The sequence below is a fragment of the Trichoderma aggressivum genome (assembly GCF_033847375.1).
Source record: "Trichoderma aggressivum f. europaeum strain CBS 100526 chromosome Unknown scaffold_064, whole genome shotgun sequence".
In the NCBI taxonomy this organism is placed as follows: Eukaryota; Fungi; Ascomycota; class Sordariomycetes; order Hypocreales; family Hypocreaceae; genus Trichoderma; species Trichoderma aggressivum.
In genome coordinates, this window is record NW_026946430.1 from 61,226 (window position 1) to 81,130 (window position 19,905).

The following is a 19,905-nucleotide window of genomic DNA, read 5'->3' on the forward strand; positions in this document are numbered from 1 at the left end:
CCCCCCCCCCCCCCCCCCCCCCCCCCCCCCCCCCCCCCCCCCAAAATGGAGGGAAAGATAAGGCGTTCATTGTTGATACGGGGATCCCCGCATATTAGTTGTTTCGATGATGATATCTCGCAGAATGTGAGGCGGAAGTGCTGCTTTCACATGTTTCCCTCGGACAAAAGGGTGCTTGCAACACTTACACCAGGCCGACCAAGAGAAAAGAAAAACGTGGTTTACATATATGTACATGAGGAGAACCTCTGTGTTTATCTTGGTGAGGCTGATGCGATTATTCTGAGGCCCAGATGAGGTTTGAACACCAGCTGCACCATGACAGCTGCACACTTACACTTGCACTCAATTGTATGCACGACATTCCCCGCACGGAGGATTCCGAACCAAAATCCATCCAGCTCACCGAAACCAACCAACCAGCTACTAAGGTATCTATTATCAAGTACCGAATGTAACATTCCTGTATTGTACAAGTATTTTAATACCAATTCAGAACAAGAACAGCTGGCAGCTTTCGCCTCACTGTCCGCACACCACCCGTATTCAATGCTCGGTCAACCCATTTCGCCGATTCGCGTCTTGTGTTCCGCCTCACTTTTTTTTTGTTAGCTGATTCTGCCACTTTTAGCATCAATATGTAGATGTAGATGTAGATGTAGATGTAGATGTAGATGTAGATGTAGACGAAGACGAAGACGTAGATGTAGACGAAGACGAAGACGTAGAGATGGCTCGGCCTATATAAATCGGGGTGTTTCTTCAATGCCCATCTGCCTTGACTGGCTTCAACTCTCTTCCATCATCAAGAAAGATATCATTCACATACTACAAGTCAACCCCATATTTTGAAACTCGTCTCAATATGACTTCGGGCTTGTCTGAGGGTCTTGCTCAGCTCAGCAGCAATCGCAGAGCCGGACAGCCTCGCCGTCCCGAGCCACAGCAATCCTCCCTCCAACCACCGGCTCATCAAATAGGAGGGCGAGGCCCTGCGCAAATGTCTCCTCCAAGGCAGTCCATGATGCAGCCTCGCCCTTCATCATCCTATAGTTCACATGTTTCCCCAATTCCAACACACAATGCGCGCGCATCACATCAGCCAGTGTCTGAGTCTCAGCCGCGGCGAAACATGGACATGATTGATATCCGCGACGAGAACATCACTGAAGCAGAAGCCCGCAAACGCCTCTCCTCTTACATTGTCGTCCATATTGAAAGATTAGCCGATCCATATGACCTCGACGATGAAGGCAACCCCGTACGTGCAACCTGGGAGAAGGCAACACACACAGCACAAAGAGACATCTCTCAGGAAGAGACGAGACGCAAAGTTCGTGAGCTAAATAAGGAAACCGGCTCGGTGACGGACAAGAAGAATGAGCTTTCTTCAGCAATCCAGCGGCAGCTGGAGCATGCGTGGGATAAGCTGGATAATATGGAATCGGACCCTCGCTTCGTCTACACGCTCGCTCAGTTGGACTGGAGGCTCAAGAGAGTTGAAACCAAAAGTCATGATAGAAAGCATGATAAAAGAAGCAAGGATAAGAAGAGGGGCAAAGAGAAGCACAAGTCCAAAAGGTCGCCATCAAGATCAAAGCCTAAGAGAGAGCGAGTATCAGTGACGGCATACTTCAAAAGGGAGCCAGGGCGCCATGAACACTGCTTGAAGATGTTGAGGGCCCAGCAGCTGGAGAAACAAGAACATGGAAGCAGAAGTCTGCCGCTCAATGAGCATCTTCCCATGGTGATCCCGGGTCAACCACCTCGCCCACAGGCTGTTGCGTATAACACTGCCCGTTCTCTACCACATTTTCAGGCTCCCCAGCCTGCGTTTGATCCTCAGGTTCAATGCCGTTTCCCATTGAGCCAGCCTTCAAACATCATGGTCACTCGTCCTAATGGACCAGCTCCTCCACCTCCTCCATCTCAACCACCGTTATCATTATTGCCGGCCCGGATTGCTCCTCCTGCTCTTCCATCAATCTCTTCACGAAGCAACCTCTCTCAAGCAATCGAAGCCCAAAACCGCAGGATTCAATCAAACGCACCGAGAATGGAGCGCCAGCCTACAGCAGGGTCGCACAACTCCAGAAGCTCCGTCACCTCCTTCAGCTCTCTCTCCAGCGAAGAGTCTGATGATAACATCCCTACACCAAGCTCGTCCGTTGGCCACAGTCCTCCTCAGCATGACGGGCAAAGAGGCCGAAGCAGGTACCGCCAGCATCAAGATGGAGGCGAATCCGTTGCGCTGGAAGTGGCCCGCCGTCAGAGACCCGCCGATAGATTCGTTGGTATTCCTCCTCCAGCGCCTGATCCTATCAAAGCAGTGCCAGACGCAGACATTCCGAGGCGCATAGAGCAGAGAGCGTACCGCGAAGGCGTCATGGATGCACCTGCGATGGCAATATCCATGCCTACGGGGAACGTGGGCTCATCACGCCAGCCTCGAATCATACAGGGTCCTCCAGAAAGCCAAAGATCTCTTGCTCATCACTCAGCACGATACTCTCTGAGCAGTCAAGACATGGATCGATTGGGAGAGAGATTCAGCCGGACATCACTAGCAGATGAGCCCCGAAGTCGCCCGGAGTCACCAAGACGATATCGCGATGATTCTAATGACGAGGTTTTGGTGTCTGGATCGAGTCGCGGTCCATGGAGAAGGCAAGATGCTCAAAGATACATGGCAGACAGAAAGCGAACAGATCAAGATGCGTGGGATCTGGGTAGCAGCGGTCCGTTGCGATATGGGGGGAAACAAAGAAGAGGGACGAATTATGCAGGATATGAGAAGTGAAGATGGAATTTGTTGTAATTTGATGTGTTTGCAATCGTCTTGGTTTGTTCTTTACACTGGACAGCTCATTACTTGGCTCTTCGTTGACGGCTAAATTGGCTTCAAGATGGAAATTGGTAACAATTAAGTATGCAATATGACTAAGTTAAAAAAAAATACTAAGCTTTTCAGACCTTGAAATTAAGAAATATCAATTATTGCCTCGTATTTATGGTGGCTTGGAGTTGTTATTTCAAGATGTCATTGTTTCTCTGCTCTCCGGTATGCACCATTTCCACCAACTGCCGCTCCTTACATATATATAGAAACTGATTTCTCCATCACCACTACCTTCATCTTACAATTGAGTAAATATACATAAATTCTATACACACAAGCAATTATTTATCAATCTTCCGTAATATTGTCTAGATTGGAATTCCAGATAGCCACTTCCTGACTTATTTGCTCAAAGTTCAACGCTGTAGGTTAGTGACGCAAATGCCCGTCGGCTGAGCTTGCAAGGGCTAATACGGTACAAGCACACATCGCCATTAGCCAGGTACCTATCGTTTAACACCCAGCTGCATGTTACACAGAATATGTAACTCAATGGCCCGTTGACAAAAATTATATTTCAACCGTTTCTTCCCCCCTATTGCTCCATTTCCTTGGAGGCTTATCGTTAATGTAATTGTAAGTGTATAGTAATAGTAGTAGATGCTTAAGAGCGTGCAGCAAGAAAGTGGTCAATCGCGGATGACTAAGCCTGTCGTGTACAAGCAAAACAAACCATTGAACCTTGAGCTTGCATGGATACGCGACCAGCTCAGCGCGTTGATTGATTGCACAGGTTGACAGGCCCTAGACGCGCCTTCGTCAATATGCACTAGCAGCATCTCGATCTGGCAGTAACTGATTGATGGTATCGGCTCGGCACTGCTCTTCCTTCAGGCCTCGCCTCTCCCCCGGCGCCTGTATATGATCTTCCTCTTCAACCTCGCTGTCCGACCCTCGCCGACCTCGCGGAGCCTTCAGAGGGCAGCGCGTCTTGCCCATGTCCACTCGACTCGCCCGTCTTTCGACCCGATGTTCACAAAGGCTCACAAGGCTTTCAAGGCCAATGAAGCCCCCGGTCGCAATCCCTTGGCCAAGCAGCTGTTCCCGTCCAGCAGCCCTGCGGCTCCCGTGACCGACATTCGAGACCAGCTCAAGAAGCCCGCGGCCAATGCCAACAGCGTTTCCGCCTCTGCCTCTGCCTCTGCCTCTGCTTCGTCGGCGAGGACAGCCCCATTTTCGAAACCTCTGCAGGACCGCTCGTCGGGCCTCATGCAACAGCAACAGCAACGGTCCATGACCACCTCGAGCGGCGCCGCCACGCTGGCGACTCTCTACAACCATTCGGATTCGTTCAAGGACGTCGATGTCGTTGACCTTACTGGGGCCGACACAAAGACAAAAGCAAAGATTCAGGAAGTCTATTTTGAAGAAGACGATTTTAGCGACGATGCCGATCTTGACCTTGATTTTAAGCCTCCCTCTGGGCTTCCCGTCCTCCCCGACCCAAAGCCAAAGCCGATGGAAGAAGATATTCTCCCTCCGTCTTCTGCTGCACCCCCGCCATTGACTCAAGTATTAGACTGGTCCTCTTCTCCTACATCACATTACTTCCCACCTCAACCTCAAAAGATAGCTGCTTCTTTGAAGCGTGATTCATCTGGCGAGAGTGAGCTGACGGGATTGCCCGCGCCAAAGAAAAAGCGAGTGTTGCCGGCAAGCTTCCGCTCAGAATCCAGTGACAGCCAAAGCCAGGATGCCCCGGTTGCTGCGATTGCCCCGCCTACAAAGCCACCGCGCATGTGGGACGCTCCCGTCAGTGCCATTAACGAGCAGAAGAAACAGTTCAAGATTCAGCAGGCAACCCGGTCGGAATCCCAAGGGCTAGACGAACAACCGCCCCAGTTTGGCAAATCCCACGATGGGGCCAAAGGCGATGCCATCCATCTGAGTAAGGAACAGGAGCATGTGCTCGACCTTGTAGTGAACCAGGGGAAAAGTGTGTTTTTCACAGGCCCGGCAGGAACCGGAAAATCCGTCTTGATGAGGGCCATCATCAACCAGCTCAGAACCAAGTATGCTCGAGATCGCGAGCGGGTGGCTGTGACAGCCTCGACTGGTCTTGCGGCGTGTAACATTGGGGGAATTACGCTTCACAGTTTCTCGGGTATGCCATACGTTGACGCTGCCGCAGGCCTAATGCCCGTCGGTTGATGTTTATCCAGAGACACAAACGTAACTAATCTTTTGGGGATAGGTATTGGCCTCGGAAAGGAAGACGCGGCTACTCTAGTCCGCAAAGTTAGAAGGAACCCTAAGGCCAAAAACCGATGGCTTCGTACCAAATGTCTCATCATTGACGAGATATCCATGGTGGACGGAGATTTGTTTGACAAACTGTCACAGATTGGAAGAACCGTTCGCAACAACGGCCGACCTTGGGGCGGCATTCAGCTCATCATCACGGGTGATTTCTTCCAGCTCCCACCTGTTCCTGATGGGGACAAGAAGCGTGAAGCCAAATTTGCCTTTGATGCTGCTACTTGGAGCACATCAATAGACCACACGATTGGTCTTACACAGGTTTTCCGTCAGCGTGACCCCAAATTCGCCGCCATGCTGAACGAGATGCGACTGGGGCAAATCACCCAAGACACAGTAGATACCTTCAAGAGGCTCGCAAGGCCACTCGAGTTCAGCGATGGTGTGGAATCGGCCGAACTCTTCCCTACGCGAGCACAGGTGGATGGGTCCAACGAGAGAAGGTTGAGAGATTTGCCTGGAGCGCCAACTCGATATGATGCAATAGACACAGGGGATGTCAACATCCGAGACAAGCTACTGGCAAACATGATGGCGCCGAAATCCATCGAGCTCAAGATGGATTCTCAAGTCATGCTCATCAAGAACTTGGATGGGTCCCTGGTGAATGGATCACTTGGCAGAGTCATCGCCTTCTCTGACGAGAGGACATTTGACATGAGCAACATGGACGACTACGACTCGTCTATGGACGACGCCATGGCAAAGGCGCGCAGGAAGCTGAAGGCCTTTAGCCGCGAACCTGATCCAGACGGGTCAGGCATGAAGTACCCTGTTGTGCGCTTCATTTCTACAGATGGCGTGGCGCGCGTAATCCTTTGCCAGCCAGAGGAATGGAAGGTGGAGCTTCCCAACGGAGAGGTTCAAGCCAAGAGAGTCCAGCTCCCCTTGATTCTCGCGTGGGCCTTGTCCATCCACAAGGCCCAAGGCCAGACTCTGGAGAGAGTAACGGTCAATCTGGGACGGGTGTTTGAAAAGGGGCAGGCTTATGTCGCACTCAGCCGTGCCACCAGCCAGGAGGGGCTGCGAGTCTTGGGCTTTGACAAGAATAAGGTCATGGCTCATCCGCGCGTCATTACGTTCTATCGGCAGCTCTACAGCGCCGAGGAAGCAGCGGCGAAGAGGCCAAACTCGATTACGGATTTCATCGCCAATAGGAAGGGCCTTGTAGATACCCAGGTTCGAGAGGTTGTTGACCTGGACTCGGAAGAAGAGCGCGCAATGGCATATTAGCGAGTCTCCCCTTGTTTTTGTCATGTCGAAACCGTAGATCAGAGTCATCTATGAAAATATTTGTATCACCACTTGATCATTCTTATCACTATATGATTCCCCTCATGGATGTCTACTAAGATACGGGAGTGAGGGACAGTTGCGATGCGGCGTCATTACCAGGCTCAACTTTAAGGGGTTCTAGACCAGCCCCAATGGAAACCAAAAGGTCTCAGCTTAATATAAAGTTGTCAATACTGCCCAAGACCCAAGAGCCTATCCATTCCGAGAGATGCTGTCAGGTGCAGAACAGTCTGAGACAGTCTGGGGGCCATTGGGGTGTGAACGGACGGAAACTCGGGGGGCACGTTGTCAGAGACGAAAACCCACCATCCACTTGATCCATAAAAAAAGACTGTTGAGAGACAGGGGAATATGAATCAGTCAGCGGACTTAGTCGTGGCTGTCTGGATACGGAGTTCGTATTACACTGGAGTAAGAAGATGATGGCACGAGTGAATCCCGCAGAGACGCCACAAATCGAGATGACAGCAGGATGCAGTGAATATGTACACGGACTAGCCGATGCGGCCATCTGTTCTATTACCATCTTTGTTCATGATATATATTTTCATTGAGTAAACAGTAGATACATCAGAACGCAGTTGGGGGGGGCTCTTCTGCAAAAGACACCAGACATAGTACTCGTAGCCATCCCGGGAATACTTCTGGGGTATTATGCCAGATTAGCCTCCTCGTGGGGCGTGTGGTAGCATTCGGTCAACATAGGTTAGGTAGACTTAGTAAGAGAGCTTGAGCTTATTACTACTGCAGATGGCAGCCCGTCAGTATGATCAATATGATGGCATCTGGAACAGTCATTGGAGCACCAGGCCAGGACTGGCGTGTGACAGCGGCTGGGGCGTGCCTGCAGGTGCCCGCGCCCAATTTAGTGGCTGGCTGGGTAAGATCCAGGCGCTGAACTTTACCACATAACAGCACTGGAGCGCGATTGCCCCGGCTCCTACAAGGGCTCCTACAGGGCTTCCTCAGCGCCGTTTCGCGGCTGGGGCAATGGAATTGATCCACGGATCAAGACGCGCATGGAAGGGCTCTGCTCGGCAACCCGTTTGAGCCTAGCGCAGCCACATCCCAAACCGCTTTCTTTCCGCCGCCAAAGTTGCCAGCCAGCATCCATATCGTCCACCAAAATTTATCGTCTTCATCCTCAACTCTCTTTTCGCACGCACTTTTCCACGTCTCTCTACCTGACCCGGCGGAGGAGAGGCAGCACCAGAGAGGACGGCATTTGAGTTTTCTCTTTGCCGCTGCTCGAATTGTCCCCACGGCCACGGCGAACCGCGCTCGCCCTCTTCCCGACTCGTTCTCCGACTGCGCGCGTGTCCCAAATTCCTCCCGACGTCGTTGCACCTGTTTGGAAGCTGTCCTCCACCTGCGCTGCTCTTCGTGACGAGATACCACCGATCGAGCGCCCACCGCGCCTCCGTCGTCTGGGATTCCTTCTGGCCGATTACAGCACAGCAGGCCCGGATCGATCTCCATTGGGGCCTTCGCTCTGCCATCATCTCGAACTTTACTTCCCAAAGGAAGCCTTTGTCGCGAGGGCTTGCCAGGGTAGTGCTTTGTTCCTAGATGACGGTGTAAAGGCCACAAACAACGGAGATTGCCACTCCCTTTGTCCTGTTTGACCATCAGGGAGACGACACAGCCGAGCTACGAGGGATTGGACCAGCAGCTGCCGCGCTGACTTGCATCTCAACATGGCGAGCCAGTTCACGGGCCTGCAGATGCGGGTGGTGCTGAGGGATCCTGCTGAGTACATGCTCACGGGCACGGTGAGCGACGTGCAGGCAGGGAGCTGCCTCACCCTGACCAACGGTAAGCGCGTTCCCTTTTTATTTTACTTTGTGTGTTATTGGCTTTCTTGCTTCATAACGTCGAGCGTGCACAAAACTAACCCACCGATACAGTCTTCATCGATGCGACGCGCGAGTGGGTTCCTCACATTCGAATCGATGCCGCCAACATTGCCGACCTCGAAGAAATTGGTTACGATGGACCGGATTCGAAGCCTCCAGCCCCAAAATACCCTGCCCAGCAGTCACCCAGTAAACCGCTGGTGCAGCCGCCCACGCAGCCAACCCAGCCCGCCTTTGTTGACCCAGCTATCCTGAGTCTAGGAAGGCGGCCCAAGTCGGATGCCTTGAGCAAACAAAAGAACCCACCTGAAAAGCCAGGCGATGAGACCGACGCAACGGCGCTGCCGGGCGTCCTGTATGGTATACACGTGGGGCGGCCATCGCTCGACTCGGGCGATGATGAGAATACTATTGTGGCGTCGGTGAAGGACTTGAAGATAGATCCAGTAGTCATTCCCAAGGATGTGTCCATTAGTAAATCTCGACCCTCCAAGGAGGTGTCAGGTTCCGCTCAGCAGCAACAGAAGAAGAAGGCACGGCGCCATCCCAAGGCTCACAAGGAGCATCTAGGCGAAGCGCAGGTAGCCGTTCAAACCCAGGGACATGGAAAGGGCTGGCGGCAGACCCCTATCCTACAGAGTACCGCCTCTTTCCAGCCCTTCGCTTCCCTCAAGCGAAATGGCAAGGGCGTCAAGAATCTCAAGGACAATGGGTGGGCATCCGAGGATGTCACCGAGGGGATGGGAGAATTCGACTTCGAAAACAACCTGGCCAAGTTTGACAAGCACAAGATCTTTGATCAGATGAGGAAAGAAGACCAGGTCGACGACGCGAGCCGCCTTGTAGCACACAACCGCCGGCCTAAGCCCGGAACGGCTGGGGGCAAAAACCTGCACTACTCTGAGAATGTCCTGGACTTGCCTTCGACCTCGCCGGCGCCAAATGCCGACTACTGGAACAGCGAGGCGGACGTTGGTGCCAACGGATCAGAGAGGCTGAGCGGTCGTGAGCCCAAGAATGGCAGCCAGACTGGCAAGCGGCCCGACAGCAAGACGGGAGGTCGGCGTTCACAGTCACGCAAGGCGAGCACTGCTGCTCCGGTTGGGTCGCAGCCCCTTAGTAGGGTCAACTCTAGCCTACGATATCAGGCATCTCGCCGCTCAAGCCCCACGACGGGGCATCGCAGCACCGACTACGAACAGCAGCAGCAGCAGCCCGGTCTCTACCTAATTCCCTCAAACCGCAGAGTGGAAACGATATCCACGCTCCAGATGCTCAATATCGAGAACATTGCCGCCAACGAGATTGGGTTTAGCGAGACCTTGATGGCGGAAAATGCGGGCAGGGGCATCGCCGAGGTAGCGGTTATCGCGCTGTCGGATCCAGCTACGAAAGTTCGGTTCGAGATGGTCGTGGCCGGAGCGTCAAGCGAGGCCACCGTGCGCTCGTCTACGATTGTGATTCTTGCCGGCAACAACAAGTCAGGCATCCGCGCGCTGGCCGCTGGCCGTCATCTACGAAACAAGAACTTTGACGTGGTTGTGTGTCTGGTCGGCATCGAGCGCGAGCGCGACCTGCTGGAGGACCTGAGGCGGCAGATCCAGCTCTACAGAAACTTTGGAGGCAAGGTACTGAGCAAGCACGATTTTTTCGAGTATCTTCGAAAAGGGTCTGCAGCCCCCAACGGCCTATCCATCTCTCTCATCATCGACGCGTTGCTGGGCCTTACCATGTCGTTTGAAGAGCTGAGAGTGGGTGATCAGGCGTCAGTGTACGAGCTGATGGAATGGGCAAACCGGAATGAGGCCTTTGTGCTGGCGGTCGATGTTCCTTCGGGGATTGATCCGACAAGCGGCAAGGTTGCCATTATCGACGGAGGCCACCTGTTCGTCAAACCACGCTACGTTGTCGCTATAGGAGCACCCAAGAAAGGGCTCCTAGAAGTCGTCACACCACCTCTCCACGACGATCCCTCCCTATCAACGAGCATTGCGCAAGAGGACGAATGGCGTCTGTTCATTGTTGATTTGGGCCTGGGCAGTGCAATCTGGAGAAAAGCTGGCACCAAGATACGGAGAGGCATCGAGTTTGACGGTAAATGGGTGCTGGAGATGAAGTACCGCGGAATCGAAGAGGACGAAGACGAAGACTAAGACCACAAAAAAAAACACACACCACTTATATACATATAGCTAAACGTTGTTACGAATATCAAGACAGAAGAACCAAAAACAGGATGGGAAAAAAAGGAGGGGGCATTGGGTTGAGGAACGCGATAAAACGAGGTTATTATGCATCTGCCTGGCCGGGGATTGGCCCGCGGGAGGCTTTTCAAAAGGAGTATAATAGCGAACTGTAATTATAAGACAGCATCATGAGGCGTCAAGAGGAGGTCGATTTCGAGTTTTCGACAAGAATGTATTCTACTACGCTTGAGGAGGGGATGATACCAATAGCAATACATGGAGGAGAGATTTCTAAACTGAATGGCTGGCTCGGCGTCTATTATTGTATTCCGCCTCAGGAAAGCTGCTGCGAAGGGTAATGCGGTACCTCCTCTTTAGGCCTATTACATACCAAGGTCAGGCAAGGTAGCATCGGCTCCCGGGGCTTCTAGAAGGTGGTAAGTGAAGATGCACCGGGAGTTCCAAGCAAAGACGAAGCGAGACTCGAGTGAGGATAGAGCAAATGCCAAGACTGCGGGATAGCGGAGACAAGCTTTGCCAAGAAGACGGCGCCTGGGCATGGGGGAAGACGCCAATGGAGCCTCTGCTGTCGCCTTTTTCGCCGTTCGCTTCTAGATCTTCCATTTTAAGGGGCGCTGAAGATTTCTTGGGGTCTGGAATATGCAAGCACCTCAGTAGGGCCTCTTGGCTTTGGGGGGGTGTGTGTGGGATGGGTTCATGCTCATTGATGCTTGTTGTTTTATCTCAAGGGGAGGGATGCGGCAACTGGCCGGGGATCCGATGGAGCTGAGATAAACTTATTGTGCTACTTTATTTTCGATGGAGCTCCACACAAGAGGCAACAAAAGTTCGCTCCGGGGGGCCTTACAGTATGCCGACTGCCTCTTTTGTTTGTCTGGACGGTTCGCCGAGACACGTGGGAGGGCGAAAGTCTGTGGCCGATTGGTGATGCGCTTTTTGGCCGTTGGACGGGTTTGATGCATGGAGGACGCTGAGTAATTGGCATCTGCATCTGCACCTGCAGCAGCTATATCTGCATCCATCTATGCGTGGAGTCAATAACACATACTGACTGTATTCGATACTGAGTAATGGCGGATTGACGCGAAGCCATCTCTGACACCTCGTGGCGGACAAACCTTGATACGACCGCATAACCACACAGTACCACTGTGCACAACACTCCACTGTGTGCCGCACCCTGAGCCACCGCTGAAGCCCATTGGCCCAGGCCCTTTGCAGTGCCCCATCCCCGCTCCCAGGACAGGCGCCGCACCACGTTGTACCGCCACCAATACAGTGCAAATTGCCAGCAACCGACATCCAGCTCCTCGAAAAGGGTCTCCGGGGGAAGAAGCAACACCAAACTCGTCCTCTCTCGGCCCCTCCAAAGACATTCGCTCCGTCTCGACGTTGCCAGATCGATCGCCGACATCTACCGCTTTAGCCTTGACGAATACCTTGCTGCTGAACGAGACGAAGTTTCTCTGCTTTTTGCGGATTTGAGCGCACGCGGAAGTCCGGGGCGGAAACAAAGCCCTTTTTTTCGCGATCGAATTGTTACGAGGTCTATTTTTTGACAGCCGCCACTGATTGATATGACATCCGAATTGCTCACGCCACTTTGATCTCGACGTCGACTGAATATTTTTGCTGCGATTCGGTTTTCAGCTTCCTCCAGAGGTCTCCCAGGGCGGTGCCGCTAACTCCGCCTGTCCGTTCAATTCGCGAGTCGACTCATCATCCCGTCGGCGTGTCTTGGGTTTTGCGAGGCTACCTAGGAGTTTTGCTCCGCCTCTGTCCCGTCAAAGCAGGCGAAAAAGGAGAAAACCAAGCACTGCCGGGGACCTGCTTCGACATCACGGTCTACAAGCATCTATCTTCCATGGCGCACCTGCGATAGGACCCCCCGACTTGGTCACCTTCTCCGTTGTCGTCGCCGTCTTGCCGGCTGACTCTCTTCGATATCGCTTACGTCTTTTCCGCTTTTTGAGATCCCGCTTCGATCCCGACTCCGATCCCCCACGATAGTCGGCCATGTCGATAACGGCCATGGCCAACGCGGCCCTCGCGGCTACGTCGTCGATGGAGGCGTCCATGGCGCTGTGCACCAGCACGTGGCTGCCGGCCAACGGCATCCTCTCGCTCGACGGCCAGTCGGACGACGCCATCCTGACGCTGGACAACGACGCCCTGTTCCAGGCGCCCTGCCCGACGGCCACGATCCCGAGCGTCTCCATCGCCATCAGCGACCCGCAGACCACCAGCAGCGGAGGCTCGAGTCTGGACCTGCAGGACCTGGGCGACGGCGATCCGGACGACAGTCCGCACTTTTCCGACTTCCGAGACCCCTTTTACGCCTCGAGCTTCCCCATCTGCTACGCCCTGGCGGCCACCACCGTTACCGCCTACATGCTCGTCATCATGCTTTTCATCACGCCGCGGTCCTTTTTCGACAGCGGCGTTGTCTATCTTGGTCGCCCCAACAGCTTCACCAACAGCTCCTCGGGAGGTGTCAACATTGGCGGGCGGCCGTGGCTACAGAAACTAGCCGCCTTGACGGTCGCGATATCTTTGACGATTGCCACGGCGGACACATTTCGAATCGCAAAAATCCAGTACATATGGGGGGTGCAGAACGCCAAGGTGCTTCAGAACGAGGTCATGGGGAGCACCGAGCTCAAGGCCATCCGCATCGTGTCCGACACGTTTCTCTGGCTCGCCCAGGCACAGACGCTGATCCGCCTGTTTCCGCGCCATCGCGAGAAAATCATCATCATGTGGGCTGCCTTCTTCCTCATCAGCCTCGACGTCATCTTTAGCGCCCTCAACAGCTTTCTGTACTCTGACCCGGACAGCATTGGGAATTCCATGCCCAAGAGTTTTGCGCATCCCATCCCAGCGCTGAGTTACCTGTTCCAGCTGGCGCTGGGGGTGCTGTACGCCGCGTGGGTTGTGTACTACGCAATCATGAAGAAAAGATATGCCTTCTATCATCCCCTGATGAAGAACATGGTTTTGGTGGCCAGCATTTCCCTGGGCGCCATCCTAATACCAGTCGTCTTTTTTATACTCGATATTTCAAAGCCAGAGTTTACTGGCTGGGGTGATTATGTGCGGTGGGTTGGTGCGGCGGCGGCCAGTGTGGTGGTGTGGGAGTGGGTGGAACGAATTGAAGCGCTGGAGCGCGAAGAGAAAAAGGACGGAATCCTTGGAAGAGAGGTCTTTGATGGAGACGACACGCTGGAAGTAAACGCATCAGAACTCCCTTGGTCACGAAAGCGAAAGGGATACAAAGTAGAAGGTATTGGAGGCGATGGCAGAGGTGTGATGGTTACGGAGAGGGAGCAAAGACCACGAGAAGGCAACGGCTGGCCCGGTGTACCAGTCATGAGCGGTCGAAACCGTGAAAGAGAGCGCGGCAACGGACACGGCCGCGACGACGACGAAAACGGCGGCGGGACAGCAGGGGAGAGGACATCGGGACATATCTTGAGACCGCCAGTGTGGCTCACGCGACCGGCCCCAGCCATAACACAAGCCAGCAGAACAGACACCACCAGTGCTGCCAGCAGCACCGTTTACGCCGTGAGATACCAGGGAGGCTCTGATGCCCTGGCGAGAGCAGCTGATCTGGCCGCAGCAACTCAGATCCGACCTACGGCAGAAGCTTCGAGGTCCGATAATTACCTCCAGAGCCCCCATCCTGCTGTGGAAGATGGGGTTTCGACACACCAGTCGCCTACATCCATCTCCCCAGGGGACTCTCCATCTGTTCACATTGCGATACGGGAGCCGGAGAGGGCGATGGATTTGGAGGCGAACTCTAGCTCGGGCGGCGGTCGTTGGCAGTCACTGCTGCGTCGTGGGAACGGCAGCCAAGTTCCTTCGCCGCTGCAATCGCCGAGAGGACTACCGGATGCCCGGTCAACCTTTACGACAAGAGCCCGAATCGATACCAACCGATGGGATATCCGGAGCAGGCTGGAGGAGTTTGCCGTGAGCCAAGCCGACAGGATTCGAGAAAGGCTCCGGCCCACGACGGACACGGACAATCTCCCCGTAACGGTGATACCGGCGCCAGCACGACGAGGGGCGGCGCTGCAGCAGGTTCTGGAAGAGGAAGGCGAGGAACTAAGCCGCTCGGCGGCATCGGCCATTCGGCGGGCGCGGGGATCCAGCAGCAGCAGCTCTTCCGAGGAGGTGTACGAGGTCAGGGGCCGGAACAACATGGCGCCCACCGCATACTCGAGAAGGACGGCCGGAGCGCACGAGAGGCCCATACCGATAAACAACCCGCCGCTATGGCCGGGGGTGCGCAATCGACATCTCTATGACGACGACGATTACTCGTATGACGATTCTGTAACGGAAACTTCATCTGTGATATCGCAGGAGCACGAGCACGAGCACGAGCATGAGCACGGACATGGACACGAACGAGAACGGGAACGGGAACGAGAACGAGAATCAGAACCAGACACTGGGCAAGACGACGGACGCACAATACCGCCAGGAGGGCCCGGTGCCTCATAGAGTTCTAGGTTTCTCTCTCTTTCTCTCTCTTTCTCTCTCTTTCTTCGTTGTGTGCGTGTTTTACCGTTACGAAGCGTGCAATGAAGTAATCTTGTCTTTGAGCGAGGCGTTTTTGGAAGTGTTACGAATGTTTTTTTAATATGTATATGCGGTGTTTGAGTCCCTTTCTTACGGTTTCGAAAGAGGTGTATGAGTACAGTATATAAAAATGTTTGGTGGATGGAGATATGGCGATGACGATACCCGGGGCCTTTTCTGAGGAGAGTTATTATAGGGGGTTTATTTGCGAGGAATTATGTGTAGATGGGGAGCATTGATTGGTTGTGAGATATATGTATTTTGAGTCATGTCAATATTCACAATATCTGCTGGAGTGCTTGCTAGGGGTTATCTAAGTTGGTGATGAAGACGTGGTCACATACTACATTTTGACGATTGAAAGTACAAATCCAGAGATTCCATGGCAATTCTAACATGTTCCCAGTTGCCCGTATAGAGCCATAGTAAAACAGAGGGCTGCAGGAGACTTGACTTGGGAAATCCATCTAATAGACCCTGAATCGATACACTCCATCTCATATTGCTTCATTACGTCACTTGCCGACAAGACAGGGATTCATGGCCATCACGGGCTCCGTACCCCGTACTCCGCCTCAAAAGCATCATCATCATCAAAAAGAACCAAGAATGCATACGTGTACTTGTGTAGTATAGCAATGGAGTACAGCGGAATCATTCGGGTCATCTCAGGGGAACGGGCTACGAGCGCCACAACCATTCCGCCGTGATGTTAGTGTTTGGACCCTGGATTTGCTGCAAAGTTCCGGGACTTGGGAATACAAGTATACGCGTATCGTGAATCCACTGATTGGTGTTGCATAAGAAAAAAAAGAAGCGATGCATCGTAGTTTGCGCGGATAGTCGGTTATTACTTTGTCGCGCTAAAGAGGAAATCAGAGAAATACTTGTAGGGAAACAAAAGGGAAAAAAAAACAAGGCACGGAGTGGATAGTGCAGGGGGGAGACCCCTGCATCCCGTAGTTTATAGGGAGGATCCAGCGAAAAAAAAAAAGTGAACTAACTTGGCCTGGTAGGGATTTTGGCACTTGGGACTAAGAAAGAAAGAAAGAAAAAAAAAAGACGGGGCGAGTGGAGTTGGGACGGGATTGTCAGGGGGGAGGAGTTGGAAGGACAGAAAAGGATTCGATGGATGTGTTTTATGGTGATGAGCAGAGTTGGTTACATAGTATGTGGTTGGAAAGGATTGGGAGGAATAGATATTGCAAGTAGGACCGTTGTATTGTATGGATTGTATGGTATCTCAGGCTCTTGATGTACCTCAACTAGCTCGAGATATTCCTTGGCGCATCTACCGCTAACAACACCCGGAGCCCGCAGTAATCATACATACGAGTACAATGAGCTGATCAGAGAGTCTCTCATTAGCACGACGAAGCATCAAAATATACGAGTATAGAGTCAAAAAGGGCAGTCTCGGTGATGTCATCTTCACTCTGCTGTAGTACTAACCTTAGTACGCATGAATTTAGTACATAAGGGAGTTGACATACTTGTACAAATCCAGGGTCCAGCAGCTGTCAAAAAAAATAACTTTTTGCCATAAACGAAGCTTAACGGAACCTTACGCCATGTCAAGCCTCTGCAATGAAACCTGAATACAAACAAACAATTTAAGCATCTGTCAGCCAACAGGGTTAGTCAAGCCGGTACTTCAACTTAAATCCCTCCTCCGGGCTGCTGTTGGCTGTGTATGAGTACATGTCCCGTCTGGTACCTTGTTGTTGTCGTCCCCCCAATGGGAAGAAAAAAAAAGAAAAAAAAAGGGCACCTGCCTCGGCACTCCCATGGGTACCGTCTACCTGGCCGCGTCCTCACCAACGGCGGTGCGCATTGGTAGACTCTACTTCTTCGTTGGGGTGATCTGATCTGTGTTTGCCCCCGCCCAAATCTTTTCCAAAGCTGAGGTGCCTTGCTCTTTTACTGTGCTGTAGGTACTATTCTGCACTATTTTCCCTCTTTTCCTCCTTTGTCTGCAGTCTTTCTTGTCCTACTTACCGAATGCCAGCTTTCTTCTCTCTCGCTTTACCTGAACCCTGATCGATCTGGAACGGCGTCATCGAAAACAAAGTCTCCGTCAGTGCAGCACGTAAGTCTCACTCGGCATCTCCACGAATCCCGACTCGACTCGACTCGACTCGACTCGACGCGGCCTCGCCGTCCCGGTCCTGCGTCCTCCCTTTCTCCTTTTTCATGTCCTTCATCTGCATCTGATCTGCCAATTGGACCAACAGCAGCTGTCGCTTTACTCGTACAGCATGCCCAAGAAACAATAGACCGCTATTCTTGGCCCTCATTCACTGACTCCTCTGGTGGTTTACCAGACCGAAGCCTCTTATTTAGTCCCATTTGTGAGACGAGACAAGCCGATAAGCCCACGCGAGTCTCTCCCCCCCAAGACCACCAATCAATTGCGCTTGCGCCCCGCGACGACAGGGGTGCACAATAAGAGGCCAGCGATCCTACTTGGAGTAGCAGCGTCTGCTCGTTGCTCGACTTTTTCGTCCCCTTTTATCCTCCTCCTCCGCCGTGCAGCATCCGACCCTGAATCCCCTCTTTTGCTTGTGCTTGTGCTTGTGACAAAGAGGCAACTTGCGGCGTTTTGGCGAACCAACGAAACAAAGTCGCCCCGAAGCTCAACCGAGTCACAGCGTCGGGACGGACGTTCTCGAGGCGACGGACAACCAGCGGTCGGACCAAGCAAGACATAAGACAGACAAGACGGTTTCAACCAACTCCGTGCTCCAACTGCAACTACAATGGCGGGGGTCGAGCCTTTCCCGCTGCTCAACACTTCGGCAGACCAGCTGCACAGTGCTGACGTCAACGTTGCGAGGCGCAGGCGTAAGAGCAGCGGCCTTGGAGGCGAGATTCGTGCTGGCGACACGGGCGCGCCAGCACTGGCCTCTAGCAGAGTCAGTCTCAATGCCCAGGACTCGGAGGTGAGATGAGAATTTCCCACTGTACGAGGCTTTCGTTTTCCCTTCGTCAAGGCTGACCGCCACAATCCAACAGCACGACTCGTCCGAGGGCTCAGAGGATGCCTCTGGCGCTCCCAAGGTTTCCAAGCGCCGTCGCACTCGCGGATTCTTCTCCCAGCTTCGCCAGACCATGGTCAAGCACACCTTTGTCCTGCCCGCCGTCCTGCTGCTCGTCTTCCTGACTGGCTATGCCGTCAACCCCTCCGAGTCCAACCCGCTACACCACTTTCTCTTCCTGTCGTACCCGATGCCCCAGGACGACCCCCTCAAGCCCATCCACTATGGCAAGGGCAAGTGGGACATTGCCTTTGTCGCCTTTTACACCATCGTCCTGTCCTTTGCTCGCGAGTTCATCATGCAGGAGGTCCTGCGCCCATTGGCCCGCAAGACGGGCCTCAGCAAGGGGAAGCAGGCCCGTCTCATGGAGCAGATGTATACTGCCCTTTACTTTGGCGTCCTTGGACCTGCTGGCATGTACGTCATGAGCCGCACGCCCGTCTGGTACTTCAACACGCGCGGCATGTACGAGGGCTTCCCCCACCGCTCGCACGAGGGTGTCGTCAAGTTCTACTACCTCTTCCAGGCTGCCTACTGGGCCCAGCAAGCCATCGTCCTCCTCCTGGGAATGGAGAAGCCGCGAAAGGACTTCAAGGAGCTTGTGGGCCACCACATCGTCAGCCTGGCCCTCATTGGCCTGAGCTACCGCTTCCATTTCACCTACATTGGCATCGCCGTCTACATCACCCACGACATTAGTGACTTCTTCCTCGCCTCGTCCAAGGCTCTCAACTACATCGACCACCCCATTGTTCCTCCTTACTTCGCCACCTTTGTCGTCGTCTGGATCTACATGCGCCACTTCATCAACCTCAAGATCATCTGGTCCCTCTTCACCGAGTTCCGCACCGTTGGTCCCTTTGAGCTCAACTGGGAGACTCAGCAGTACAAGTGCTGGATCAGCCAGTACATCACCACTGCCCTGCTTGCCTCCCTTCAGGCCCTCAACTTGTTTTGGCTCTTCTACATTCTGCGCATCGCCTTCAGATTCATCCGCGATAAGGAGGCGACTGATGACCGATCTGAAGACGAAGATGACGATGTCGACGAAAAGCCCGCCTCGACCAAGCACAACGGCAAGATTGCCGTCCCTTCTCTCGAGGTCCACTACGAGGCTGACGAAGACAAGGAGACTGCTTCTGCCAAGCACTAAAGAGGCTTGACAACACATGGTCAACAAAAAACAGGGGAGATGTGGCTGCAACATGATTTTTTGGGTGGGTTGGAAAGCGCTATTAGTCTAGTAGAGGTACGATTTACGCCAAAAACAAAGCAAGCGGATTTGCAAGCAAAAGATGCAATTTATAGGAATAGCGGTGCGAGAAACAAAAGTTTTTGAATCATGCCTCTGTTTCTTTTGGTCTTGAACGTCTTGGAGACAGGCCTACAGCAACGAAACAAAGGAAAAGTCTGTCCGGATAAGGAGAGGCCGAGGGCATGGCGTTCATATTCTTTTGAACCATGACCAGGGAAACCCGAGAAAGGGAAGCAAGAAGAGAGAGAAAAAAAGGAGCCTTGGGTTTTTAATACTAATTTTAATTTGATGATGACACACCTTTCTCTTTCCTGGGGGAGGAAAGGAAACTTTTTTGATGCAGACTTTTGGGGGAGGCAAAGATGGTCGATAGGATTTGGACAAAAAGCTGCAGAGTTGGAGTTTTGTTGCGATACTTCTTTTTTGGGGGGGGGGGGGGGGGGGGTGGCGTGTATTGCGTGTGTTCGATCAAGCCTTGTTTCCTTTCATTGGTAGAATGTTC

General features: G+C 53.1%; 5 protein-coding genes across 5 annotated transcripts; all 5 read left to right on the forward strand.

The window, feature by feature from the left end:
- Positions 1–865: 865 nt before the first annotated feature.
- Triagg1_10049 (uncharacterized protein) lies at positions 866–2,800 on the forward strand (the record flags this gene model as incomplete). The annotated part of the gene is made up of 1 exon (XM_062894078.1): positions 866–2,800. The coding sequence occupies one exon, from the start codon at positions 866–868 to the stop codon at positions 2,798–2,800; it is 1,935 nt and encodes a 644-aa protein (XP_062750975.1).
- A 960-nt stretch (positions 2,801–3,760) lies between these two features.
- Positions 3,761–6,391, forward strand: Triagg1_10050 (uncharacterized protein; the record flags this gene model as incomplete). The annotated part of the gene is made up of 2 exons (XM_062894079.1): positions 3,761–5,003; positions 5,094–6,391. 2 exons carry the CDS (start codon positions 3,761–3,763, stop codon positions 6,389–6,391), a joined length of 2,541 nt encoding a protein of 846 aa, XP_062750976.1.
- A 1,760-nt stretch (positions 6,392–8,151) lies between these two features.
- Positions 8,152–10,463, forward strand: Triagg1_10051 (uncharacterized protein; the record flags this gene model as incomplete). The annotated part of the gene is made up of 2 exons (XM_062894080.1): positions 8,152–8,269; positions 8,362–10,463. 2 exons carry the CDS (start codon positions 8,152–8,154, stop codon positions 10,461–10,463), a joined length of 2,220 nt encoding a protein of 739 aa, XP_062750977.1.
- A 2,070-nt stretch (positions 10,464–12,533) lies between these two features.
- Positions 12,534–15,032, forward strand: Triagg1_10052 (uncharacterized protein; the record flags this gene model as incomplete). Its single annotated transcript, XM_062894081.1, has 1 exon — positions 12,534–15,032. The coding sequence occupies one exon, from the start codon at positions 12,534–12,536 to the stop codon at positions 15,030–15,032; it is 2,499 nt and encodes an 832-aa protein (XP_062750978.1).
- A 2,837-nt stretch (positions 15,033–17,869) lies between these two features.
- Triagg1_10053 (uncharacterized protein) lies at positions 17,870–19,301 on the forward strand (the record flags this gene model as incomplete). The annotated part of the gene is made up of 2 exons (XM_062894082.1): positions 17,870–18,052; positions 18,126–19,301. The coding sequence occupies 2 exons, from the start codon at positions 17,870–17,872 to the stop codon at positions 19,299–19,301; spliced, it is 1,359 nt and encodes a 452-aa protein (XP_062750979.1).
- Positions 19,302–19,905: the final 604 nt, after the last annotated feature.